The sequence below is a fragment of the Salvelinus alpinus genome, chromosome 6 (genome assembly GCF_045679555.1).
Source record: "Salvelinus alpinus chromosome 6, SLU_Salpinus.1, whole genome shotgun sequence".
Lineage (NCBI taxonomy): Eukaryota > Metazoa > Chordata > Actinopteri > Salmoniformes > Salmonidae > Salvelinus > Salvelinus alpinus.
In genome coordinates this window covers 1,847,278-1,875,105 of record NC_092091.1, presented here as the reverse complement: position 1 = coordinate 1,875,105, position 27,828 = coordinate 1,847,278, and the positions used below count along the sequence as shown (strand labels likewise).

The window sequence follows — 27,828 nt, the reverse complement described above, 5'->3', positions numbered from 1 at the left end:
ATGATAGAGACAGAGAACTATGATAATGTGTTATTCTGATGATAGAGACAGAACTATGATAATGTGTTATTCTGATAGAGACAGAACTATGATAATGTGTTATTCTGATGATAGAGACAGAACGATGATAATGTGTTATTCTGCTGATAGAGACAGAGAACTATGATAATGTGTTATTCTGATAGAGACAGAGAACTATGATAATGTGTTATTCTGATGATAGAGACAGAGAACTATGATAATGTGTTATTCTGATGATAGAGACAGAGAACTATGATAATGTGTTATTCTGATGATAGAGACAGAACTATGATAATGTGTTATTCTGATGATAGAGACAGAGAACTATGATAATGTGTTATTCTGATGATAGAGAAAGAGAACTATGATAATGTGTTATTCTGATGATAGAGACAGAGAACTATGATAATGTGTTATTCTGATGATAGAGACAGAGAACTATGATAATGTGTTATTCTGATGATAGAGACAGAGAACTATGATAATGTGTTAGTCTGATGATAGAGACAGAGAACTATGATAATGTGTTATTCTGATGATAGAGACAGAGAACTATGATAATGTGTTATTCTGATGATAGAGACAGAGAACTATGATAATGTGTTATTCTGATAGAGACAGAACTATGATAATGTGTTATTCTGATGATAGAGACAGAGAACTAGGATAATGTGTTATTCTGATGATAGAGACAGAGAACTATGATAATGTGTTATTCTGATGATATTAGGGACAGAGAACTATGATAATGTGTTATTCTGATAGACAGAACTATGATAATGTGTTATTCTGATGATAGAGACAGAGAACTATGATAATGTGTTATTCTGATGATAGAGACAGAGAACTATGATAATGTGTTATTCTGATGATAGAGACAGAGAACTATGATAATGTGTTATTCTGACGATAGAGACAGAGAACTATGATAATGTGTTATTCTGAAGATAGAGACAGAACTATGATAATGTGTTATTCTGATGATAGAGACAGAACTATGATAATGTGTTATTCTGATGATATTAGGGACAGAGAACTATGATAATGTGTTATTCTGATGATAGAGAACTATGATAATGTGTTATTCTGATGACAGAGAACTACGATAATGTGTTACTGACACATTATCGTAGTTCAATTGTCTTCCACTGGGGGGGGGGGGGGGGGATTGATGATTTCTGGGCTCTGAAGGTTTCGCGAACTTTCACCCACATGGTGTCTAACCATTTCCTCTCAGTATTTTCATACCTACGATGGGTGAAGCTTGCATTTCTGCTTTCTCAACCTGACGTTATAAGACCAGTTAGTGTGTCAGACTACCCAACATAGTAAGTCAGAAACTTCCCCTCCATTGCTTGTTAAATCGCTCTTGGAATGTTACTCAGATTTGTGATTTCCATTTGACCTCTCCATCCTCCGCTCCAGCCCAGCCGTGAGTTCTGGCATTCTAGAACATGACATCATCCAAGCAGCAGATGTGTTCTAAAGGAGAGAGCAAGTAGAGCAGCCATATTGTTCAGGATCACAACCAGTTGGTCTCTACCCTCGGTGTTGTCAGACCACATCTTACACCACTTAAAGAGATGGAGTTAGTGCTTCATCAATCTCTCTCCAAGAGGAGGTTTTTGACAGGCAGATGAGAATACCAGTCATACCAGTTTCAACAGGCACTGAATACAATGGGCTGAAAGTTAGTAGCTACTTCCCCTTTAATAACCTGAGAGTCTAGATTAGTAGCTACTGTCCATTTAATAACCTGAGAGTCTAGGTTAGTAGATACTGTCCCTTTAATAACCTGAGAGTCTAGGTTAGTAGCTACTGTCCATTTAATAACCTGAGAGTCTAGGTTAGTAGCTACTGTCCATTTAATAACCTGAGAGTCTAGGTTAGTAGATACTGTCCCTTTAATAACCTGAGAGTCTAGGTTAGTAGCTACTGTCCATTTAATAACCTGAGAGTCTAGGCTAGTAGTTACCGTCCATTTAATAACCTGAGAGTCTAGGCTAGTAGTTACCGTCCATTTAATAACCTGAGAGTCTAGGTTAGTAGTTACTGTCCCTTTAATAACCTGAGAGTCTAGGTTAGTAGATACTGTCCCTTCAATAACCTGAGAGTCTAGGTTAGTAGCTACTGTCCCTTTAATAACCTGAGAGTCTAGATTAGTAGCTACTGTCCCTTTAATAACCTGAGAGTCTAGGTTAGTAGTTACTGTCCCTTTAATAACCTGAGAGTCTAGGTTAGTAGCTACTGTCCATTTAATAACCTGAGAGTCTAGGTTAGTAGATACTGTCCATTTAATAACCTGAGAGTCTAGGTTAGTAGCTACTGTCCATTTAATAACCTGAGAGTCTAGGTTAGTAGCTACTGTCCCTTTAATAACCTGAGAGTCTAGGTTAGTAGATACTGTCCATTTAATAACCTGAGAGTCTAGGTTAGTAGCTAATGTCCCTTCAATAACCTGAGAGTCTAGGTTAGTAGCTACTGTCCCTTTAATAACCTGAGAGTCTAGGTTAGTAGCTACTGTCCCTTTAATAACCTGAGAGTCTAGGTTAGTAGCTACTGTCCCTTTAATAACCTGAGAGTCTAGGTTAGTAGCTACTGTCCCTTTAATAACCTGAGAGTCTAGGTTAGTAGCTACTGTCCCTTTAATAACCTGAGAGTCTAGGTTAGTAGTTACTGTCCCTTTAATAACCTGAGAGTCTAGGTTAGTAGCTACTGTCCCTTCAATAACCTGAGAGTCTAGGTTAGTAGCAACTGTCCATTTAATAACCTGAGAGTCTAGGTTAGTAGCTACTGTCCATTTAATAACCTGAGAGTCTAGGTTAGTAGCTACTGTCCCTTCAATAACCTGAGAGTCTAGGCTAGTAGTTACTGTCCCTTTAATAACCTGAGAGTCTAGGTTAGTAGATACCGTCCCTTTAATAACCTGAGAGTCTAGGTTAGTAGATACTGTCCATTTAATAACCTGAGAGTCTAGGCTAGTAGTTACTGTCCCTTTAATAACCTGAGAGTCTAGGTTAGTAGCTACTGTCCCTTTAATAACCTGAGAGTCTAGGTTAGTAGATACTGTCCATTTAATAACCTGAGAGTCTAGGTTAGTAGCTACTGTCCCTTCAATAACCTGAGAGTCTAGGTTAGTAGCTACTGTCCCTTTAATAACCTGAGAGTCTAGGTTAGTAGCTACTGTCCCTTTAATAACCTGAGAGTCTAGGTTAGTAGCTACTGTCCCTTTAATAACCTGAGAGTCTAGGTTAGTAGCTACTGTCCCTTTAATAACCTGAGAGTCTAGGTTAGTAGTTACTGTCCCTTTAATAACCTGAGAGTCTAGGTTAGTAGCTACTGTCCCTTCAATAACCTGAGAGTCTAGGTTAGTAGCAACTGTCCATTTAATAACCTGAGAGTCTAGGTTAGTAGCTACTGTCCATTTAATAACCTGAGAGTCTAGGTTAGTAGCTACTGTCCCTTCAATAACCTGAGAGTCTAGGCTAGTAGTTACTGTCCCTTTAATAACCTGAGAGTCTAGGTTAGTAGATACCGTCCCTTTAATAACCTGAGAGTCTAGGTTAGTAGATACTGTCCATTTAATAACCTGAGAGTCTAGGCTAGTAGTTACTGTCCCTTTAATAACCTGAGAGTCTAGGTTAGTAGCTACTGTCCCTTTAATAACCTGAGAGTCTAGGTTAGTAGATACTGTCCATTTAATAACCTGAGAGTCTAGGTTAGTAGCTACTGTCCCTTCAATAACCTGAGAGTCTAGGTTAGTAGATACTGTCCATTTAATAACCTGAGAGTCTAGGTTAGTAGATACTGTCCATTTAATAACCTGAGAGTCTAGGTTAGTAGCTACTGTCCCTTCAATAACCTGAGAGTCTAGGTTAGTAGATACTGTCCATTTAATAACCTGAGAGTCTAGGTTAGTAGCTACTGTCCCTTCAATAACCGGAGAGTCTAGGTTAGTAGCTACTGTCCCTTTAATAACCTGAGAGTCTAGGTTAGTAGCTACTGTCCCTTTAATAACCTGAGAGTCTAGGTTAGTAGCTACTGTCCCTTCAATAACCTGAGAGTCTAGGTTAGTAGCTACTGTCCCTTCAATAACCTGAGAGTCTAGGTTAGTAGCTACTGTCCCTTCAATAACCTGAGAGTCTAGGTTAGTAGCTACTGTCCCTTTAATAACCTGAGAGTCTAGGTTAGTAGATACTGTCCATTTAATAACCTGAGAGTCTAGGTTAGTAGATACTGTCCATTTAATAACCTGAGAGTCTAGGTTAGTAGCTACTGTCCCTTCAATAACCTGAGAGTCTAGGCTAGTAGTTACTGTCCATTTAATAACCTGAGAGTCTAGGTTAGTAGATACTGTCCATTTAATAACCTGAGAGTCTAGGTTAGTAGATACTGTCCATTTAATAACCTGAGAGTCTAGGTTAGTAGCTACTGTCCCTTTAATAACCTGAGAGTCTAGGTTAGTAGATACTGTCCATTTAATAACCTGAGAGTCTAGGTTAGTAGCTACTGTCCCTTCAATAACCTGAGAGTCTAGGTTAGTAGATACTGTCCATTTAATAACCTGAGAGTCTAGGTTAGTAGCTACTGTCCATTTAATAACCTGAGAGTCTAGGTTAGTAGCTACTGTCCATTTAATAACCTGAGAGTCTAGGCTAGTAGTTACTGTCCATTTAATAACCTGAGAGTCTAGGTTAGTAGATACTGTCCATTTAATAACCTGAGAGTCTAGGTTAGTAGTTACTGTCCATTTAATAACCTGAGAGTCTAGGTTAGTAGCTACTGTCCCTTTAATAACCTGAGAGTCTAGGTTAGTAGCTACTGTCCCTTTAATAACCTGAGATTCTAGGTTAGTAGTTACTGTCCATCTAATAACCTGAGAGTCTAGGCTAGTAGATACTGTCCATTTGATAACCTGAGAGTCTAGGTTAGTAGATACTGTCCATTTAATAACCTGAGAGTCTAGGCTAGTAGATACTGTCCATTTAATAACCTGAGAGTCTAGGTTAGTAGATACTGTCCATTTAATAACCTGAAAGTCTAGGTTAGTAGCTACTGTCCCTTCAATAACCTGAGAGTCTAGGCTAGTAGTTACTGTCCCTTTAATAACCTGAGAGTCTAGGTTAGTAGATACTGTCCCTTTAATAACCTGAGAGTCTAGGTTAGTAGATACTGTCCATTTAATAACCTGAGAGTCTAGGTTAGTAGATACTGTCCATTTAATAACCTGAAAGTCTAGGATCTTGAATCCAAGATGGCGTAGCAGTCGGACGAGTCTTTGTTTTGTCCTGTCCAGTGTAAATAGTCTTCGTATTTTTCGTATACATTTCGTATATATTTTAATTTCACTTTCCATCTAGGAACTGAATATACATTCCTACATTCCGCCTCACCCAATGTGGTACGGAGCTGCTATTCTTTTTTTTCTTTTTTTTATACTTTAGAACCGTAACCCCAATCAGAAGCTAGCCAGATAACTAGCTACTAGCTAGTAGTCAGTTAGCCACTGCTGCGGTCTTCACCCTCAACTCGGACACAGCCAGCTTCAATACCGGGCCAATACCTGCCAGTCTGCAAGCGCGATATCAACCCAGAGCATATAGGACTGCTTTTTCTCTACCACATCACCGGATTCCTGACGCAAGCTCTGGACAATTACACCGTATCATCACAGCTAGCTAGCTGCAACCGAGTGGCTACTACTGGCTAACACCTCTGTCCCGAAGCAAGCACCAGTTAGCCTTGAGCTAGCCTCGAGCTAGGCCCATCTGCCGGCTAGCTGAAGAGGTCTACCAGCGAATTCTTGGGCTACAATACCAGCTACAAGCTAATTTAGCCATTTTTTTGCCGCTGCTAGTAGCTTTTACCTTCTGCACAGACACCAGCCCTGTTATTAGCCTGGATATTACTCACCAATTTACCAGCATCGGACTGTCTCTCGACAACAACGCCGGATTCCTGCCGTAATCCCTGAGCCACTGCTTCTGATCCTCACAGCTAGCTTGCGGCTAGCGCAGCTAGCGCCACTGCCACGAAACTAGCACCAGTTAGCAAACACAATTCTACAATTCACAACCTCTCTTTCGCCATCGCCATCTGGCTTGGATTCTCTGTCGACACGACCACGTCTGAGCAGACCCCCTCCGTCTGAGCAGACCACCCCCCGGGCTACTAACTTTAAACGCCGCGTGCTAGCTTAGTGGAGGCCTCCCTGCTCCATCTACGGCTGCCCCCTGGACACTATGATCACTTGGCTACATAGCTGATGCATGCTTGACTGTCCATTAATTCACGGTACTCCATTCTGTTTATTTGTGTTTTATCTGTCGGCTCTGTGCTTTAACTCAGGATCTGTGTGTAGTTAATCCGACCCTCTCTGCCTAGTCGTCGCCATTTTTACCTGTTGTTGCTGTGTTAGACTAGCACCCTGTTATTGCTGCTGTTATCTTACCTGTTGTTTTAGCTAGCTCTCCCAATCAAGACCTGCAATCACTTTATGCCTTATTGTATGTCTCTCTCAAATATCAATATGCCTTGCATACTGTTGTTCAGGCTAGTTATCATTATCATTGTTTTGGTTTGCAATGGACCCTGTAGTTCCACTCTCCGTACCTCTAATACCTCCTTGGTCCCACCCCCCACACATGCGGTGACCTCACCCATTGAGACCAGCATGTCCAGAGATACAACCTCTCTTATCATCACCCAGTGCCTGGGCTTGCCTCCGCTGTACCCACGCCCCACCATACCCCTGTCTGCACATTATGCCCAGAATCTATTCTACCACGCCCATAAATCTGCTCCTTTTATTCTTTGTCCCCAACGCTCTAGGCGACCAGTTTTGATAGCCTTTAGCCGCACCCTCATCCTACTACTCCTCTGTTCCTCGGGTGATGTGGAGGTAAACCCAGGCCCTGCATGTCCCCAGTCACCCTCATTTGTTGACTTCTGTGATCGAAAAAGCCTTGGCCTCATGCATGTCAACATCAGAAGCCTCCTCCCTAAGTTTGCCTTACTCACCGCTTTAGCACACTCTGCCAACCCTGATGTCCTTGCCGTGTCCGAATCCTGGCTTAGGAAGGCCACCAAAAATTCTGAGATTTCCATACCCAACTATAACACTTTCCGTCAAGATAGAACTGCCAAAGGGGGAGGAGTTGCAATCTACTGCAGAGATAGCCTGCAAAGTTCTGTCATACTTTCCAGGTCTATGCCCAAACAGTTCGAACTTCTAATTTTAAAAATTAATCTCTCCAGAAATAAGTCTCTCACTGTTGCCGCCTGCTACCGACCCCCCTCAGCTCCCAGCTGTGCCCTGGACACCATCTGTGAATTGATCGCTCCCCATCTAGCTTCAGAGTTTGTTCTGTTAGGTGACCTAAACTGGGATATGCTTAACACCCCGGCAGTCCTACAATCCAAGCTTGATGCCCTCAATCTCACACAAATCATCAAGGAACCCACCAGGTACAACCCTAAATCCGTAAACATGGGCACCCTAATAGACATTATCCTGACCAACCTGCCCTCCAAATACACCTCTGCTGTCTTCAATCAAGATCTCAGCGATCACTGCCTCATTGCCTGTATCCGCCACGGGTCCGCGGTCAAACGACCACCCCTCATCACTGTCAAACGCTCCCTAAAACACTTCTGCGAGCAGGCCTTTCTAATCGACCTGGCCCGGGTACCCTGGAAGGATATTGACCTCATCCCGTCAGTTGAGGATGCCTGGTCATTCTTTAAATGTTACTTCCTCACCATATTAGACAAGCATGCTCCGTTCAAAAAATGCAGAACCAAGAACAGATATAGCCCTTGGTTCACTCCAGACCTGACTGCCCTCGACCAGCACAAAAACATCCTGTGGCGAACTGCAATAGCATCGAAGAGCCCCCGCGATATGCAACTGTTCAGGGAAGTCAGGAACCAATACACGCAGTCAGTCAGGAAAGCAAAGGCCAGCTTTTTCAAGCAGAAATTTGCATCCTGTAGCTCTAACTCCAAAAAGTTCTGGGATACTGTAAAGTCCATGGAGAACAAGAGCACCTCCTCCCAGCTGCCCACTGCACTGAGGCTAGGTAACACGGTCACCACCGATAAATCCGTGATAATCGAAGACTTCAACAAGCATTTCTCAATGGCTGGCCATGCCTTCCTCCTGGCGACTCCAACCTTGGCCAACAGCCCCACCCCCCCCGCTGCTACTCGCCCAAGCCTCCCCAGCTTCTCCTTTACCCAAATCCAGATAGCAGATGTTCTGAAAGAGCTGGAAAACCTGGACCCATACAAATCAGCTGGGCTTGACAATCTGGACCCCCTATTTCTGAAACTGTCCGCCGCCATTGTCGCACCCCCTATCACCAGCCTGTTCAACCTCTCCTTCGTATCATCTGAGATCCCCAAGGATTGGAAAGCTGCCGCGGTCATCCCCCTCTTCAAAGGGGGAGACACCCTGGACCCAAACTGTTACAGACCTATATCCATCCTGCCCTGCCTATCTAAGGTCTTCGAAAGCCAAGTCAACAAACAGATCACTGACCATCTCGAATCCCACCGTACCTTCTCCGCTGTGCAATCCGGTTTCCGAGCCGGTCATGGGTGCACCTCAGCCACGCTCAAGGTACTAAACGATATCATAACCGCCATCGATAAAAGACATTACTGTGCAGCCGTCTTCATCGACCTGGCCAAGGCTTTCGACTCTGTCAATCACCATATTCTTATCGGCAGACTCAGTAGCCTCGGTTTTTCTAATGACTGCCTTGCATGGTTCACCAACTACTTTGCAGACAGAGTTCAGTGTGTCAAATCGGAGGGCATGTTGTCCGGTCCTCTGGCAGTCTCTGTGGGGGTACCACAGGGTTCAATTCTCGGGCCGACTCTTTTCTCTGTATACATCAATGATGTTGCTCTTGCTGCGGGCGATTCCCTGATCCACCTCTACGCAGACGACACCATTCTATATACTTCCGGCCCTTCCTTGGACACTGTGCTATCTAACCTCCAAACGAGCTTCAATGCCATACAACACTCCTTCCGTGGCCTCCAACTGCTCTTAAACGCTAGTAAAACCAAATGCATGCTTTTCAACCGTTCGCTGCCTGCACCCGCACGCCCGACTAGCATCACCACCCTGGACGGTTCCGACCTAGAATATGTGGACATCTATAAGTACCTAGGTGTCTGGCTAGACTGCAAACTCTCCTTCCAGACTCATATCAAACATCTCCAATCCAAAATCAAAGCAAGAATCGGCTTTCTATTCCGCAACAAAGCCTCCTTCACTCACGCCGCCAAACTTACCCTAGTAAAACTGACTATCCTACCGATCCTCGACTTCGGCGATGTCATCTACAAAATAGCTTCCAATACTCTACTCAGCAAACTGGATGCAGTTTATCACAGTGCCATTCGTTTTGTTACTAAAGCACCTTATACGACCCACCACTGCGACCTGTATGCCCTAGTCGGCTGGCCCTCGCTACATGTTCGTCGTCAGACCCACTGGCTCCAGGTCATCTACAAGGCTATGCTAGGTAAAGTGCCGCCTTATCTCAGTTCACTGGTCACGATGGCTACACCCACCCGCAACACGCGCTCCAGCAGGTGTATCTCACTGATCATCCCTAAAGCCAAAACCTCATTTGGACGCCTTTCCTTCCAGTTCTCTGCTGCCTGCGACTGGAACGAATTGCAAAAATCTCTGAAGTTGGAGACTTTTATCTCCCTCAACAACTTTAAAAATCTGCTATCCGAGCAGCTAACCGATCGCTGCAGCTGTACATAGTCCATCTGTAAACTACCCACCCAATTTACCTACCTCACCCCCCATACTGCTTTTGTTTATTTACTTTTCTGCTCTTTTGCACACCAGTATCTCTTCTTGCACATGATCATCTGATGATTTATCACTCCAGTGTTAATCTGCTAAATTGTAATTATTCGATTTATTGCCTACCTCATGCCTTTTGCACACATTGTATATAGATTCTCTTTTTTTTCTACCATGTTATTGACTTGTTAATTGTTTACTCCATGTGTAACTCTGTGTTGTCTGTTCACACTGCTATGCTTTATCTTGGCCAGGTCGCAGTTGCAAATGAGAACTTGTTCTCAACTAGCCTACCTGGTTAAATAAAGGTGAAATAAAATAAATAAAAAAGTAGCTACTGTCCCTTCAATAACCTGAGAGTCTAGGTTAGTAGATACTGTCCCTTTAATAACCTGAGAGTCTAGGTTAGTAGATACTGTCCCTTTAATAACCTGAGAGTCTAGGTTAGTAGATACTGTCCCTTTAATAACCTGAGAGTCTAGGTTAGTAGATACTGTCCCTTTAATAACCTGAGAGTCTAGGTTAGTAGATACTGTCCCTTTAATAACCTGAGAGTCTAGGTTAATAGTTACTGTCCCTTTAATAACCTGAGAGTCTAGGTTAATAGTTACTGTCCCTTTAATAACCTGAGAGTCTAGGTTAGTAGTTACTGTCCCTTTAATAACCTGAGAGTCTAGGTTAATAGTTACTGTCCCTTTAATAACCTGAGAGTCTAGGTTAGTAGATACTGTCCCTTTAATAACCTGAGAGTCTAGGTTAATAGTTACTGTCCCTTTAATAACCTGAGAGTCTAGGTTAATAGTTACTGTCCCTTTAATAACCTGAGAGTCTAGGTTAATAGTTACTGTCCCTTTAATAACCTGAGAGTCTAGGTTAGTAGATACTGTCCCTTTAATAACCTGAGAGTCTAGGTTAGTAGATACTGTCCCTTTAATAACCTGAGAGTCTAGGTTAGTAGTTACTGTCCCTTTAATAACCTGAGAGTCTAGGTTAGTAGATACTGTCCCTTTAATAACCTGAGAGTCTAGGTTAATAGTTACTGTCCCTTTAATAACCTGAGAGTCTAGGTTAATAGTTACTGTCCCTTTAATAACCTGAGAGTCTAGGTTAATAGTTACTGTCCCTTTAATAACCTGAGAGTCTAGGTTAATAGTTACTGTCCCTTTAATAACCTGAGAGTCTAGGTTAGTAGATACTGTCCCTTTAATAACCTGAGAGTCTAGGTTAGTAGATACTGTCCCTTTAATAACCTGAGAGTCTAGGTTAGTAGATACTGTCCCTTTAATAACCTGAGAGTCTAGGTTAGTAGTTACTGTCCCTTTAATAACCTGAGAGTCTAGGTTAGTAGCTACTGTCCCTTCAATAACCTGAGAGTCTAGGTTAGTAGCTACTGTCCCTTCAATAACCTGAGAGTCTAGGTTAGTAGCTACTGTCCATTTAATAACCTGAGAGTCTAGGTTAGTAGCTACTGTCCCTTTAATAACCTGAGAGTCTAGGTTAGTAGTTACTGTCCCTTTAATAACCTGAGAGTCTAGGTTAGTAGCTACTGTCCCTTCAATAACCTGAGAGTCTAGGTTAGTAGCTACTGTCCATTTAATAACCTGAGAGTCTAGGTTAGTAGCTACTGTCCCTTCAATAACCTGAGAGTCTAGGTTAGTAGCTACTGTCCATTTAATAACCTGAGAGTCTAGGTTAGTAGTTACTGTCCCTTTAATAACCTGAGAGTCTAGGTTAATAGTTACTGTCCCTTTAATAACCTGAGAGTCTAGGTTAGTAGATACTGTCCCTTTAATAACCTGAGAGTCTAGGTTAGTAGATACTGTCCCTTTAATAACCTGAGAGTCTAGGTTAGTAGATACTGTCCCTTTAATAACCTGAGAGTCTAGGTTAGTAGTTACTGTCCCTTTAATAACCTGAGAGTCTAGGTTAGTAGCTACTGTCCCTTCAATAACCTGAGAGTCTAGGTTAGTAGCTACTGTCCCTTCAATAACCTGAGAGTCTAGGTTAGTAGCTACTGTCCATTTAATAACCTGAGAGTCTAGGTTAGTAGCTACTGTCCCTTTAATAACCTGAGAGTCTAGGTTAGTAGATACTGTCCCTTTAATAACCTGAGAGTCTAGGTTAATAGTTACTGTCCCTTTAATAACCTGAGAGTCTAGGTTAATAGTTACTGTCCCTTTAATAACCTGAGAGTCTAGGTTAGTAGTTACTGTCCCTTTAATAACCTGAGAGTCTAGGTTAATAGTTACTGTCCCTTTAATAACCTGAGAGTCTAGGTTAGTAGATACTGTCCCTTTAATAACCTGAGAGTCTAGGTTAGTAGATACTGTCCCTTTAATAACCTGAGAGTCTAGGTTAGTAGTTACTGTCCCTTTAATAACCTGAGAGTCTAGGTTAATAGTTACTGTCCCTTTAATAACCTGAGAGTCTAGGTTAATAGTTACTGTCCCTTTAATAACATGAGAGTCTAGGTTAGTAGATACTGTCCCTTTAATAACCTGAGAGTCTAGGTTAGTAGATACTGTCCCTTTAATAACCTGAGAGTCTAGGTTAGTAGATACTGTCCCTTTAATAACCTGAGAGTCTAGGTTAGTAGTTACTGTCCCTTTAATAACCTGAGAGTCTAGGTTAGTAGCTACTGTCCCTTCAATAACCTGAGAGTCTAGGTTAGTAGCTACTGTCCCTTCAATAACCTGAGAGTCTAGGTTAGTAGCTACTGTCCATTTAATAACCTGAGAGTCTAGGTTAGTAGCTACTCTCCCTTTAATAACCTGAGAGTCTAGGTTAGTAGTTACTGTCCCTTTAATAACCTGAGAGTCTAGGTTAGTAGCTACTGTCCCTTCAATAACCTGAGAGTCTAGGTTAGTAGCTACTGTCCCTTCAATAACCTGAGAGTCTAGGTTAGTAGCTACTGTCCCTTCAATAACCTGAGAGTCTAGGTTAGTAGCTACTGTCCCTTCAATAACCTGAGAGTCTAGGTTAGTAGCTACTGTCCATTTAATAACCTGAGAGTCTAGGTTAGTAGCTACTGTCCCTTTAATAACCTGAGAGTCTAGGTTAGTAGATACTGTCCCTTTAATAACCTGAGAGTCTAGGTTAATAGTTACTGTCCCTTTAATAACCTGAGAGTCTAGGTTAATAGTTACTGTCCCTTTAATAACCTGAGAGTCTAGGTTAGTAGTTACTGTCCCTTTAATAACCTGAGAGTCTAGGTTAATAGTTACTGTCCCTTTAATAACCTGAGAGTCTAGGTTAGTAGATACTGTCCCTTTAATAACCTGAGAGTCTAGGTTAATAGTTACTGTCCCTTTAATAACCTGAGAGTCTAGGTTAGTAGTTACTGTCCCTTTAATAACCTGAGAGTCTAGGTTAGTAGATACTGTCCCTTTAATAACCTGAGAGTCTAGGTTAGTAGTTACTGTCCCTTTAATAACCTGAGAGTCTAGGTTAATAGTTACTGTCCCTTTAATAACCTGAGAGTCTAGGTTAGTAGATACTGTCCCTTTAATAACCTGAGAGTCTAGGTTAGTAGATACTGTCCCTTTAATAACCTGAGAGTCTAGGTTAGTAGATACTGTCCCTTTAATAACCTGAGAGTCTAGGTTAGTAGTTACTGTCCCTTTAATAACCTGAGAGTCTAGGTTAGTAGATACTGTCCCTTTAATAACCTGAGAGTCTAGGTTAATAGTTACTGTCCCTTTAATAACCTGAGAGTCTAGGTTAATAGTTACTGTCCCTTTAATAACCTGAGAGTCTAGGTTAGTAGATACTGTCCCTTTAATAACCTGAGAGTCTAGGTTAGTAGATACTGTCCCTTTAATAACCTGAGAGTCTAGGTTAGTAGATACTGTCCCTTTAATAACCTGAGAGTCTAGGTTAGTAGTTACTGTCCCTTTAATAACCTGAGAGTCTAGGTTAGTAGCTACTGTCCCTTCAATAACCTGAGAGTCTAGGTTAGTAGCTACTGTCCCTTCAATAACCTGAGAGTCTAGGTTAGTAGCTACTGTCCATTTAATAACCTGAGAGTCTAGGTTAGTAGCTACTCTCCCTTTAATAACCTGAGAGTCTAGGTTAGTAGTTACTGTCCCTTTAATAACCTGAGAGTCTAGGTTAGTAGCTACTGTCCCTTCAATAACCTGAGAGTCTAGGTTAGTAGCTACTGTCCCTTCAATAACCTGAGAGTCTAGGTTAGTAGCTACTGTCCCTTCAATAACCTGAGAGTCTAGGTTAGTAGCTACTGTCCCGTCAATAACCTGAGAGTCTAGGTTAGTAGCTACTGTCCATTTAATAACCTGAGAGTCTAGGTTAGTAGCTACTGTCCCTTTAATAACCTGAGAGTCTAGGTTAGTAGATACTGTCCCTTTAATAACCTGAGAGTCTAGGTTAATAGTTACTGTCCCTTTAATAACCTGAGAGTCTAGGTTAATAGTTACTGTCCCTTTAATAACCTGAGAGTCTAGGTTAGTAGTTACTGTCCCTTTAATAACCTGAGAGTCTAGGTTAATAGTTACTGTCCCTTTAATAACCTGAGAGTCTAGGTTAGTAGATACTGTCCCTTTAATAACCTGAGAGTCTAGGTTAATAGTTACTGTCCCTTTAATAACCTGAGAGTCTAGGTTAGTAGTTACTGTCCCTTTAATAACCTGAGAGTCTAGGTTAGTAGATACTGTCCCTTTAATAACCTGAGAGTCTAGGTTAATAGTTACTGTCCCTTTAATAACCTGAGAGTCTAGGTTAATAGTTACTGTCCCTTTAATAACCTGAGAGTCTAGGTTAATAGTTACTGTCCCTTTAATAACCTGAGAGTCTAGGTTAATAGTTACTGTCCCTTTAATAACCTGAGAGTCTAGGTTAGTAGATACTGTCCCTTTAATAACCTGAGAGTCTAGGTTAGTAGATACTGTCCCTTTAATAACCTGAGAGTCTAGGTTAGTAGATACTGTCCCTTTAATAACCTGAGAGTCTAGGTTAGTAGTTACTGTCCCTTTAATAACCTGAGAGTCTAGGTTAGTAGCTACTGTCCCTTCAATAACCTGAGAGTCTAGGTTAGTAGCTACTGTCCCTTCAATAACCTGAGAGTCTAGGTTAGTAGCTACTGTCCATTTAATAACCTGAGAGTCTAGGTTAGTAGCTACTGTCCCTTTAATAACCTGAGAGTCTAGGTTAGTAGTTACTGTCCCTTTAATAACCTGAGAGTCTAGGTTAGTAGCTACTGTCCCTTCAATAACCTGAGAGTCTAGGTTAGTAGCTACTGTCCCTTCAATAACCTGAGAGTCTAGGTTAGTAGCTACTGTCCATTTAATAACCTGAGAGTCTAGGTTAGTAGCTACTGTCCCTTCAATAACCTGAGAGTCTAGGTTAGTAGCTACTGTCCATTTAATAACCTGAGAGTCTAGGTTAGTAGTTACTGTCCCTTTAATAACCTGAGAGTCTAGGTTAATAGTTACTGTCCCTTTAATAACCTGAGAGTCTAGGTTAGTAGATACTGTCCCTTTAATAACCTGAGAGTCTAGGTTAGTAGATACTGTCCCTTTAATAACCTGAGAGTCTAGGTTAGTAGATACTGTCCCTTTAATAACCTGAGAGTCTAGGTTAGTAGTTACTGTCCCTTTAATAACCTGAGAGTCTAGGTTAGTAGCTACTGTCCCTTCAATAACCTGAGAGTCTAGGTTAGTAGCTACTGTCCCTTCAATAACCTGAGAGTCTAGGTTAGTAGCTACTGTCCATTTAATAACCTGAGAGTCTAGGTTAGTAGCTACTGTCCCTTTAATAACCTGAGAGTCTAGGTTAGTAGTTACTGTCCCTTTAATAACCTGAGAGTCTAGGTTAGTAGCTACTGTCCCTTCAATAACCTGAGAGTCTAGGTTAGTAGCTACTGTCCCTTCAATAACCTGAGAGTCTAGGTTAGTAGCTACTGTCCATTTAATAACCTGAGAGTCTAGGTTAGTAGCTACTGTCCCTTCAATAACCTGAGAGTCTAGGTTAGTAGCTACTGTCCATTTAATAACCTGAGAGTCTAGGTTAGTAGTTACTGTCCCTTTAATAACCTGAGAGTCTAGGTTAGTAGTTACTGTCCCTTTAATAACCTGAGAGTCTAGGTTAGTAGATACTGTCCCTTTAATAACCTGAGAGTCTAGGTTAATAGTTACTGTCCCTTTAATAACCTGAGAGTCTAGGTTAATAGTTACTGTCCCTTTAATAACCTGAGAGTCTAGGTTAATAGTTACTGTCCCTTTAATAACCTGAGAGTCTAGGTTAGTAGCTACTGTCCCTTCAATAACCTGAGAGTCTAGGTTAATAGTTACTGTCCCTTTAATAACCTGAGAGTCTAGGTTAATAGTTACTGTCCCTTTAATAACCTGAGAGTCTAGGTTAATAGTTACTGTCCCTTTAATAACCTGAGAGTCTAGGTTAATAGTTACTGTCCCTTTAATAACCTGAGAGTCTAGGTTAGTAGATACTGTCCCTTTAATAACCTGAGAGTCTAGGTTAGTAGATACTGTCCCTTTAATAACCTGAGAGTCTAGGTTAGTAGCTACTGTCCATTTAATAACCTGAAAGTCTAGGCTAGTAGCTACTGTCCCTTCAATAACCTGAGAGTCTAGGCTAGTAGTTACTGTCCCTTTAATAACCTGAGAGTCTAGGTTAGTAGCTACTGTCCCTTTAATAACCTGAGAGTCTAGGCTTCTTGTTATCGGTTGGGTTATTCAAAGGCTGCTGCGGTGTTCATCCCATAGACATATACACTATATACACAAATGTATGTGGACAAACCTTCAAATTAGTGGATTCCGCTATTTCAGCCACACCCGTTGCTGATAGGTGCATAAAAGCACACAGCCATGCAATCTCCATAGACAAACATTGTCAGTAGAAGGCCTTACTGAAGAGCTCAGTGACTTTCAACGTGGCGCCGTCATAGGACGCCACCTTTCCAACAAGTCAGTTTGTCAAATGTCTGCCCTGCTAGAGATGTGGACTCTGGAGCAGTGGAAGTGTTCTCTGGAGTGATGAATCACGCTTCACAATCTGGCAGTCTGACAACGAATCTGGGTTCGGCGGATGACAGGAGAACACGACTTGCCCGAATGCATAGTGCCAACTGTAAAGTTTGGTGGAGGAATAATGGTCTGGGACTGTTTTTCATGGTTCGGGCTAGGCCTCTTAGTTTCAGTGAAGGGCAATTTTAACACTACAGCAGACAATGACATTCTAGACGATTCTGTGCTTCAAACTTTGTGGCAACAGTTAGGGGAAGGCCCTTTCCTGTTTCAGTATGACAATGCCCCCGGGCACAAAGCGAGGTCCACACAGAAACGGTTTGTTGAGATGTCCACATACTTTTGGCCATGTAGTGTATATTCACTGTACTGTAAATTTCTATATGCACCGAGTATACCAAACATTACGAACCCCTTCCTAATATTGAGTTGCCCTCAAAACAGCCTCAATTTGTCCAGCCCTAGCCCTTACACCAGACCCAGTCCTTACCACAGCCCTTACACCAGACCCAGTCCTTACCACAGCCCTTACACCAGACCCAGACCTTACCACAGCCCTTACACCAGACCCAGTCCTTACCACAGCCCTTACACCAGACCTAGTCCTTACCACAGCCACAGCCCTTACACCAGACCCAGTCCTTACCACAGCCCTTACACCAGACCCAGTCCTTACCACAGCCCTTACACCAGACCCAGTCCTTACCACAGCCCTTACACCAGACCCAGACCTTACCACAGCCCTTACACCAGACCCAGTCCTTACCACAGCCCTTACACCAGACCTAGTCCTTACCACAGCCACAGCCCTTACACCAGACCCAGTCCTTACCACAGCCCTTACACCAGACCTAGTCCTTACCACAGCCACAGCCCTTACACTACACCCAGTCCTTACCACAGCCCTTACACCAGACCTAGTCCTTACACCAGACCCAGTCCTTCCCACAAACGCAGCCCTTACACCAGACCTTACCCCTTACACCAGACCCAGACCTTACCACAGCCCTTACACCAGACCCAGTCCTTACCACAGCCCTTACACCAGACCCAGTCCTTACCACAGCCACAGCCCTTACACCAGACCCAGTCGTTGCCACAGCCCTTACACCAGACCCAGTCCTTCCCACAGTCCTTACACCAGACCCAGTCCTTACCACAGCCCTTACACCAGACCCAGTCCTTACACCAGACCCAGTCCTTCCCACAGTCCTTACACCAGACCCAGTCCTTACCACAGTCCTTACACCAGACCCAGTCCTTCCCACAGTCCTTACACCAGACCCAGTCCTTACACCAGACCCAGTCCTTACCACAGCCCTTACACCAGACCCAGTCCTTACACCAGACCCAGTCCTTACACCAGACCCAGTCCTTACCACAGTCCTTACACCAGACCCAGTCCTTACACCAGACCCAGTCCTTACCACAGCCCTTACACCAGACCCAGTCCTTACCACAGCCCTTACACCAGACCCAGTCCTTACCACAGCCCTTACACCAGACCCAGTCCTTACCACAGCCCTTACACCAGACCCAGTCCTTACACCAGACCCAGTCCTTACCACAGCCCTTACACCAGACCCAGTCCTTACCACAGTCCTTACACCAGACCCAGTCCTTACCACAGTCCTTACACCAGACCCAGTCCTTACACCAGACCCAGTCCTTCCCCCAGTCCTTACACCAGACCCAGTCCTTACCACAGCCCTTACACCAGACCCAGCCCTTACACCAGACCCAGTCCTTACACCAGACCCAGTCTTTACCACAGCCCTTACACCAGACCCAGTCCTTACACCAGACCCAGTCGTTGCCACAGCCCTTACACCAGACCCAGTCCTTCCCACAGTCCTTACACCAGACCCAGTCCTTCCCACAGTCCTTACACCAGACCCAGTCCTTACCACAGCCCTTACACCAGACCCAGTCCTTACCACAGCCCTTACACCAGACCCAGTCCTTACCACAGCCCTTACACCAGACCCAGTCCTTACCACAGCCCTTACACCAGACCCAGTCCTTACCACAGCCCTTACACCAGACCCAGTCTTTACCACAGCCCTTACACCATACCCAGTCCTTACCACAGCCCTTACACCAGACCCAGTCCTTACACCAGACCCAGTCCTTCCTACAGTCCTTACACCAGACCCAGTCCTTACCACAGCCCTTACACCAGACCCAGTCCTTACACCAGACCCAGTCCTTCCCACAGTCCTTACACCAGACCCAGTCCTTACCACAGTCCTTACACCAGACCCAGTCCTTCCCACAGTCCTTACACCAGACCCAGTCCTTACACCAGACCCAGTCCTTACCACAGCCCTTACACCAGACCCAGTCCTTACACCAGACCCAGTCCTTACACCAGACCCAGTCCTTACCACAGTCCTTACACCAGACCCAGTCCTTACACCAGACCCAGTCCTTACCACAGCCCTTACACCAGACCCAGTCCTTACCACAGCCCTTACACCAGACCCAGTCCTTACCACAGCCCTTACACCAGACCCAGTCCTTACCACAGCCCTTACACCAGACCCAGTCCTTACCACAGCCCTTACACCAGACCCAGTCCTTACACCAGACCCAGTCCTTACCACAGCCCTTACACCAGACCCAGTCCTTACCACAGTCCTTACACCAGACCCAGTCCTTACCACAGTCCTTACACCAGACCCAGTCCTTACACCAGACCCAGTCCTTCCCACAGTCCTTACACCAGACCCAGTCCTTACCACAGCCCTTACACCAGACCCAGCCCTTACACCAGACCCAGTCCTTACACCAGACCCAGTCTTTACCACAGCCCTTACACCAGACCCAGTCCTTACACCAGACCCAGTCCTTACCACAGTCCTTACACCAGACCCAGTCCTTACAACAGCCCTTACACCAGACTGAGTCCTTACCACAGCCACAGCCCTTACACCAGACCCAGTCCTTATCACAGCCCTTACACCAGACCCAGTCCTTATCACAGCCCTTACCTGATCTCTGTGCTCCAGTGACCCAGCTTGCTGGAGAAGTTGAGGGGGTTAGGGGGGTGGTGGGAGGGGCCTCGTGCTGATTGGACACCCACCAGTCCGTCCGTGTCTGTTTCCATAGCGAAGTCGCTGCGTACCCTCTCCATGCTGTCACTGTGACTGGGCTTCTCAAACACAAAGACATCTGAAACACAGCAGATAGACAGTCTGTTAATAACCACAGACACTAACAATGTATTTACTGTCTGCAGTGTGACCAACATCCACAGCTCTGACACTATATCTTTGTCCCCAGTGTATGGGTGTAGCAGGGTAGTTCCTGTATCTTTGTCCCCAGTGTATGGGTGTAGCAGGGTAGTCCCTGTATCTTTGTCCCCAGTGTATGGGTGTAGCAGGGTAGTCCCTGTATCTTTGTCCCCAGTGTATGGGTGTAGTCCCTGTATCTTTGTCCCCAGTGTACGGGTGTAGCAGGGTAGTCCCTGTATCTTTGTCCCCAGTGTACGGGTGTAGTCCCTGTATCTTTGTCCCCAGTGTAAGGGTGTAGTCCCTGTATCTTTGTCCCCAGTGTAAGGGTGTAGTCCCTGAATCTTTGTCCCCAGTGTACGGGTGTATTCCCTGTATCTTTGTCCCCAGTGTAAGGGTGTATTCCCTGTATCTTTGTCCCCAGTGTAAGGGTGTATTCCCTATATCTTTGTCCCCAGTGTACGGGTGTAGCAGGGTAGTCCCTGTATCTTTGTCCCCAGTGTACGGGTGTAGTCCCTGTATCTTTGTCCCCAGTGTACGGGTGTAGTCCCTGTATCTTTGTCCCCAGTGTACGGGTGTAGTCCCTGTATCTTTGTCCCCAGTGTAAGGGTGTAGTCCCTGTATCTTTGTCCCCAGTGTAAGGGTGTAGTCCCTGTATCTTTGTCCCCAGTGTAAGGGTGTAGTCCCTGTATCTTTGTCCCCAGTGTAAGGGTGTATTCCCTGTATCTTTGTCCCCAGTGTAAGGGTGTATTCCCTGTATCTTTGTCCCCAGTGTAAGGGTGTATTCCCTATATCTTTGTCCCCAGTGTACGGGTGTAGCAGGGTAGTCCCTGTATCTTTGTCCCCAGTGTACGGGTGTAGTCCCTGTATCTTTGTCCCCAGTGTAAGGGTGTAGTCCCTGTATCTTTGTCCCCAGTGTAAGGGTGTATTCCCTGTATCTTTGTCCCCAGTGTAAGGGTGTAGTCCCTGAATCTTTGTCCCCAGTGTACGGGTGTATTCCCTGTATCTTTGTCCCCAGTGTAAGGGTGTATTCCCTGTATCTTTGTCCCCAGTGTAAGGGTGTTGTCCCTGTATCTTTGTCCCTAGTGTAAGGGTGTAGTCCCTGTATCTTTGTCCCCAGTGTAAGGGTGTAGTACCTGTATCTTTGTCCCCAGTGTAAGGGTGTATTCCCTGTATCTTTGTCCCCAGTGTAAGGGTGTATTCCCTATATCTTTGTCCCCAGTGTACGGGTGTAGCAGGGTAGTCCCTGTATCTTTGTCCCCAGTGTACGGATGTAGTCCCTGTATCTTTGTCCCCAGTGTAAGGGTGTAGTCCCTGTATCTTTGTCCCCAGTGTAAGGGTGTATTCCCTGTATCTTTGTCCCCAGTGTAAGGGTGTAGTCCCTGTATCTTTGTCCCCAGTGTACGGGTGTATTCCCTGTATCTTTGTCCCCAGTGTAAGGGTGTAGTCCATGTATCTTTGTCCCCAGTGTAAGGGTGTAGTCCCTGTATCTTTGCCCCCAGTGTAAGGGTGTAGTCCCTGAATCTTTGTCCCCAGTGTACGGGTGTATTCCCTGTATCTTTGTCCCCAGTGTAAGGGTGTATTCCCTGTATCTTTGTCCCCAGTGTAAGGGTGTAGTCCCTGTATCTTTGTCCCCAGTGTAAGGGTGTAGTCCCTGTATCTTTGTCCCCAGTGTAAGGGTGTAGTCCCTGTATCTTTGTCCCCAGTGTAAGGGTGTAGTCCCTGTATCTTAGTCCCCAGTGTAAGGGTGTAGTCCCTGTATCTTAGTCCCCAGTGTAAGGGTGTAGTCCCTGTATCTTTGTCCCCAGTGTAAGGGTGTAGTCCCTGTATCTTTGTCCCCAGTGTAAGGGTGTAGTCCCTGTATCTTTGTCCCCAGTGTAAGGGTGTAGTCCCTGTATCTTTGTCCCCAGTGTAAGGGTGTAGTCCCTGTATCTTTGTCCCCAGTGTAAGGGTGTAGTCCCTGTATCTTTGTCCCCAGTGTAAGGGTGTAGTCCCTGTATCTTTGTCCCCAGTGTAAGGGTGTAGTCCCTGTATCTTTGTCCCCAGTGTAAGGGTGTAGTCCCTGTATCTTTGTCCCCAGTGTAAGGGTGTAGTCCCTGTATCTTTGTCCCCAGTGTAAGGGTGTAGTCCCTGTATCTTTGTCCCCAGTGTAAGGGTGTAGTCCCTGTATCTTTGTCCCCAGTGTAAGGGTGTAGTCCCTGTATCTTTGTCCCCAGTGTAAGGGTGTAGTCCCTGTATCTTTGTCCCCAGTGTAAGGGTGTAGTCCCTGTATCTTTGTCCCCAGTGTAAGGGTGTAGTCCCTGTATCTTTGTCCCCAGTAAGGGTGTATTCCCTGTATCTTTGTCCCCAGTGTAAGGGTGTAGTCCCTGTATCTTTGTCCCCAGTGTAAGGGTGTAGTCCCTGTATCTTTGTCCCCAGTGTAAGGGTGTAGTCCCTGTATCTTTGTCCCCAGTGTAAGGGTGTAGTCCCTGTATCTTTGTCCCCAGTGTACGGGTGCAGCAGGGTAGTCCCTGTATCGTTGTCCCCAGTACGGGTGTAGTCCCTGTACCTTTGTCCAAAGTGTAAGGGTGTAGTCCCTGTATCTTTGTCCCCAGTGTAAGGGCGTAGTCCCTGTATCTTTGTCCCCAGTGTAAGGGTGTAGTCCCTGTATCTTTGTCCCCAGTGTAAGGGTGTAGTCCCTGTATCTTTGTCCCCAGTGTACGGGTGCAGCAGGGTAGTCCCTGTATCGTTGTCCCCAGTACGGGTGTAGTCCCTGTATCTTTGTCCAAAGTGTAAGGGCGTAGTCCCTGTATCTTTGTCCCCAGTGTAAGGGCGTAGTCCCTGTATCTTTGTCCCCAGTGTAAGGGCGTAGTCCCTGTATCTTTGTCCCCAGTGTAAGGGCGTAGTCCCTGTATCTTTGTCCCCAGTGTAAGGGCGTAGTCCCTGTATCTTTGTCCCCAGTGTAAGGGCGTAGTCCCTGTATCTTTGTCCCCAGTGTAAGGGCGTAGTCCCTGTATCTTTGTCCCCAGTGTAAGGGCGTAGTCCCTGTATCTTTGTCCCCAGTGTAAGGGCGTAGTCCCTGTATCTTTGTCCCCAGTGTAAGGGCGTAGTCCCTGTATCTTTGTCCCCAGTGTAAGGGCGTATTCCCTGTATCTTTGTCCCCAGTGTAAGGGCGTATTCCCTGTATCTTTGTCCCCAGTGTAAGGGTGTAGTCCCTGTATCTTTGTCCCCAGTGTAAGGGTGTAGTCCCTGTATCTTTGTCCCCAGTAAGGGTGTAGTCCCTGTATCTTTGTCCCCAGTGTAAGGGCGTAGTCCCTGTATCTTTGTCCCCAGTGTAAGGGCGTAGTACCTGTATCTTTGTCCCCAGTGTAAGGGTGTAGTCCCTGTATCTTTGTCCCCAGTGTAAGGGTGTAGTCCCTGTATCTTTGTCCCCAGTACGGGTGCAGCAGGGTAGTCCCTGTATCTTTGTCCCCAGTGTAAGGGTGCAGCAGGGTAGTCCCTGTATCTTTGTCCCCAGTGTAAGGGTGTAGTCCCTGTATCTTTGTCCCCAGTGTAAGGGTGTATTCCCTGTATCTTTGTCCCCAGTGTAAGGGTGTAGTCCCTGTATCTTTGTCCCCAGTGTACGGGTGTAGCAGGGTAGTCCCTGTATCTTTGTCCCCAGTGTAAGGGTGTAGTCCCTGTATCTTTGTCCCCAGTGTACGAGCGTAGTACCTGTATCTTTGGCCACCAGGCCAGTGTGAGGGGTAGGAGAAATCCAGCTGTCCCTCTGTCCAGACCCTCTGGTGTTACTGAACTCCCAACGCTTCTGCTGCAGCTGCTGGAGCCAGTACTGCATCACCTGGCGGTTAGGGGCCTGAAACACAGAGACACAGGGTTAGGGGTTTAGGGTCAGGCCTGTAGTTGGAGGGGGACAGAGTCACAGGGTTAGGGGTTTAGGGTCAGGCCTGTAGTTGGAGGGGGACAGAGTCACAGGGTTAGGGGTTTAGGGTCAGGCCTGTAGTTGGAGGGGGACAGAGTCACAGGGTTAGGGGTTTAGGGTCAGGCCTATAGTTGGAGGGGGTCAGAGACACAGGGTTAGGGGTTTAGGGGTTAGGGTCAGGCCTGTAGTTGGAGGGGGTCAGAGACACAGGGTTAGGGGTTTAGGGGTTAGGGTCAGGCCTGTAGTTGGAGGGGGACAGAGTCACAGGGTTAGGGGTTTAGGGTCAGGCCTGTAGTTGGAGGGGGTCAGAGACACAGGGTTAGGGGTTTAGGGTCAGGCCTGTAGTTGGAGGGGGACAGAGTCACAGGGTTAGGGGTTTAGGGTCAGGCCTGTAGTTGGAGGGGGACAGAGTCACAGGGTTAGGGGTTTAGGGTCAGGCCTGTAGTTGGAGGGGGACAGAGTCACAGGGTTAGGGGTTGTCTCTGGAGGATGGGAGCCTGAGGAGTGGGGACAAACCATGTTAACATCTTTAGAACTCAAAACAAACATCCACAAAATGTTAAAACTACAAAATCTTACATTTCCTTTGCATAGAGTGTTATACAGGATGTGAGAGTTGTCTGTAGGACAGACTTCATGCTAGTACAGGTGGGAAAAAAGGATGGCCCTTTCAACCTGATTGGTCTGCATTCCTGTCAATCACCCTTCAAGTTTCCACTCATTCCAACCAATCAGGGAGCTCACTCCAGGGCACCGCCCCACACACTAGAGCGTGCTTGCAGTATGGAGAAGATATGTTGTTGATACGGACTTTCACATGCCGTTTCCTAACCCAACTGTTGTCTGCGTCCATTGGCATGTAAGGATATTCTCTGGGGGACATTTTGTGTGATGAATGTTGTTTATATACCTTTTTATATCTGAGAATGAACCAATGATATCAGGCCACACCCGGCCATGATAACACCTTTGTGTGTCCTTTGACACTATAAACTAGTGACCTGCAGTGTTGTCATTATACCCTGATGAAGACAGCTTGTCTGTCCAAACGTTGGTTAATAAATTATTACATCTGAGCTCCTAGAGTGTGTGCCTCTCCTAAAATTTGTCAGGTGTTCTACTCTGCTAGCCAGCACCTCTCCTAAACAGGTGTTCTACTCTGCTAGCCAGCACCTCTCCTAAACAGGTGTTCTACTCTGCTAGCCAGCACCTCTCCTAAACAGGTGTTCTACTCTGCAAGCCAGCACCTCTCCTAAACAGGTGTTCTACTCTGCTAGCCAGCACCTCTCCTAAACAGGTGTTCTACTCTGCTAGCCAGCACCTCTCCTAAACAGGTGTTCTACTCTGCTAGCCAGCACCTCTCCTAAACAGGTGTTCTACTCTGCAAGCCAGCACCTCTCCTAAACAGGTGTTCTACTCTGCTAGCCAGCACCTCTCCTAAACAGGTGTTCTACTCTGCTAGCCAGCACCTCTCCTAAACAGGTGTTCTACTCTGCTAGCCAGCACCTCTCCTAAACAGGTGTTCTACTCTGCTAGCCAGCACCTCTCCTAAACAGGTGTTCTACTCTGCTAGCCAGCACCTCTCCTAAACAGGTGTTCTACTCTGCTAGCCAGCACCTCTCCTAAACAGGTGTTCTACTCTGCAAGCCAGCACCTCTCCTAAACAGGTGTTCTACTCTGCTAGCCAGCACCTCTCCTAAACAGGTGTTCTACTCTGCTAGCCAGCACCTCTCCTAAACAGGTGTTCTACTCTGCAAGCCAGCACCTCTCCTAAACAGGTGTTCTACTCTGCTAGCCAGCACCTCTCCTAAACAGGTGTTCTACTCTGCTAGCCAGCACCTCTCCTAAACAGGTGTTCTACTCTGCTAGCCAGCACTCTCTCCTAAACAGGTGTTCTACTCTGCTAGCCGGCACCTCTCCTAAACAGGTGTTCTACTCTGCTAGCCAGCACCTCTCCTAAACAGGTGTTCTACTCTGCAAGCCAGCACCTCTCCTAAACAGGTGTTCTACTCTGCTAGCCAGCACCTCTCCTAAACAGGTGTTCTACTCTGCTAGCCAGCACCTCTCCTAAACAGGTGTTCTACTCTGCTAGCCAGCACCTCTCCTAAACAGGTGTTCTACTCTGCTAGCCAGCACTCTCTCCTAAACAGGTGTTCTACTCTGCTAGCCAGCACCTCTCCTAAACAGGTGTTCTACTCTGCAAGCCAGCACCTCTCCTAAACAGGTGTTCTACTCTGCTAGCCAGCACCTCTCCTAAACAGGTGTTCTACTCTGCAAGCCAGCACCTCTCCTAAACAGGTGTTCTACTCTCGCTAGCCAGCACCTCTCCTAAACAGGTGTTCTACTCTGCAAGCCAGCACCTCTCCTAAACAGGTGTTCTACTCTGCTAGCCAGCACCTCTCCTAAACAGGTGTTCTACTCTGCAAGCCAGCACCTCTCCTAAACAGGTGTTCTACTCTGCTAGCCAGCACCTCTCCAACAGGTGTTCTACTCTGCTAGCCAGCACCTCTCCTAAACAGGTGTTCTACTCTGCAAGCCAGCACCTCTCCAACAGGTGTTCTACTCTGCTAGCCAGCACCTCTCCTAAACAGGTGTTCTGCTAGCCAGCACCTCTCCAACAGGTGTTCTACTCTGCTAGCCAGCACCTCTCCTAAACAGGTGTTCTACTCTGCAAGCCAGCACCTCTCCAACAGGTGTTCTACTCTGCTAGCCAGCACCTCTCCTAAACAGGTGTTCTACTCTGCAAGCCAGCACCTCTCCAACAGGTGTCTACTCTGCTAGCCAGCACCTCTCCTAAACAGGTGTTCTACTCTGCTAGCCAGCACCTCTCCTAAACAGGTGTTCTACTCTGCAAGCCAGCACCTCTCCTAAACAGGTGTTCTACTCTGCAAGCCAGCACCTCTCCTAAACAGGTGTTCTACTCTGCAAGCCAGCACCTCTCCTAAACAGGTGTTCTACTCTGCAAGCCAGCACCTCTCCTAAACAGGTGTTCTACTCTGCTAGCCAGCACCTCTCCTAAACAGGTGTTCTACTCTGCTAGCCAGCACCTCTCCTAAACAGGTGTTCTACTCTGCTAGCCAGCACCTCTCCTAAACAGGTGTTCTACTCTGCAAGCCAGCACCTCTCCTAAACAGGTGTTCTACTCTGCAAGCCAGCACCTCTCCTAAACAGGTGTTCTACTCTGTTAGCCAGCACCTCTCCTAAACAGGTGTTCTACTCTGCAAGCCAGCACCTCTCCTAAACAGGTGTTCTACTCTGCAAGCCAGCACCTCTCCTAAACAGGTGTTCTACTCTGCTAGCCAGCACCTCTCCTAAACAGGTGTTCTACTCTGCTAGCCAGCACCTCTCCTAACCAGGTGTTCTACTCTGCTAGCCAGCACCTCTCCTAAACAGGTGTTCTACTCTGCTAGCCAGCACCTCTCCTAAACAGGTGTTCTACTCTGCTAGCCAGCACCTCTCCTAAACAGGTGTTCTACTCTGCTAGCCAGCACCTCTCCTAAACAGGTGTTCTACTCCGCTAGCCAGCACCTCTCCTAAACAGGTGTTCTACTCTGCTAGCCAGCACCTCTCCTAAACAGGTGTTCTACTCTGCTAGCCAGCACCTCTCCTAAACAGGTGTTCTACTCTGCTAGCCAGCACCTCTCCTAAACAGGTGTTCTACTCTGCTAGCCAGCACCTCTCCTAAACAGGTGTTCTACTCTGCTAGCCAGCACCTCTCCTAAACAGGTGTTCTACTCCGCTAGCCAGCACCTCTCCTAAACAGGTGTTCTACTCTGCTAGCCAGCACCTCTCCTAAACAGGTGTTCTACTCCGCTAGCCAGCACCTCTCCTAAACAGGTG

At 45.7% G+C, this 27,828-nt stretch overlaps 1 protein-coding gene across 1 annotated transcript in view; it reads right to left on the bottom strand.

Moving 5' to 3' along the window:
- tbc1d2b (TBC1 domain family, member 2B) overlaps positions 1-27,828 on the bottom strand; it is a 110,734-nt gene that overhangs the window by 65,393 nt on the left and 17,513 nt on the right. Inside the window, exons 2-3 of the mRNA XM_071405118.1 lie at positions 23,781-23,922; positions 19,851-20,031 (exon numbers count right to left, since the gene is read on the bottom strand). Coding sequence (XP_071261219.1) covers positions 19,851-20,031; positions 23,781-23,922 — 323 coding nt within the window. The remainder of the gene's footprint in view (positions 1-19,850; positions 20,032-23,780; positions 23,923-27,828) is intronic.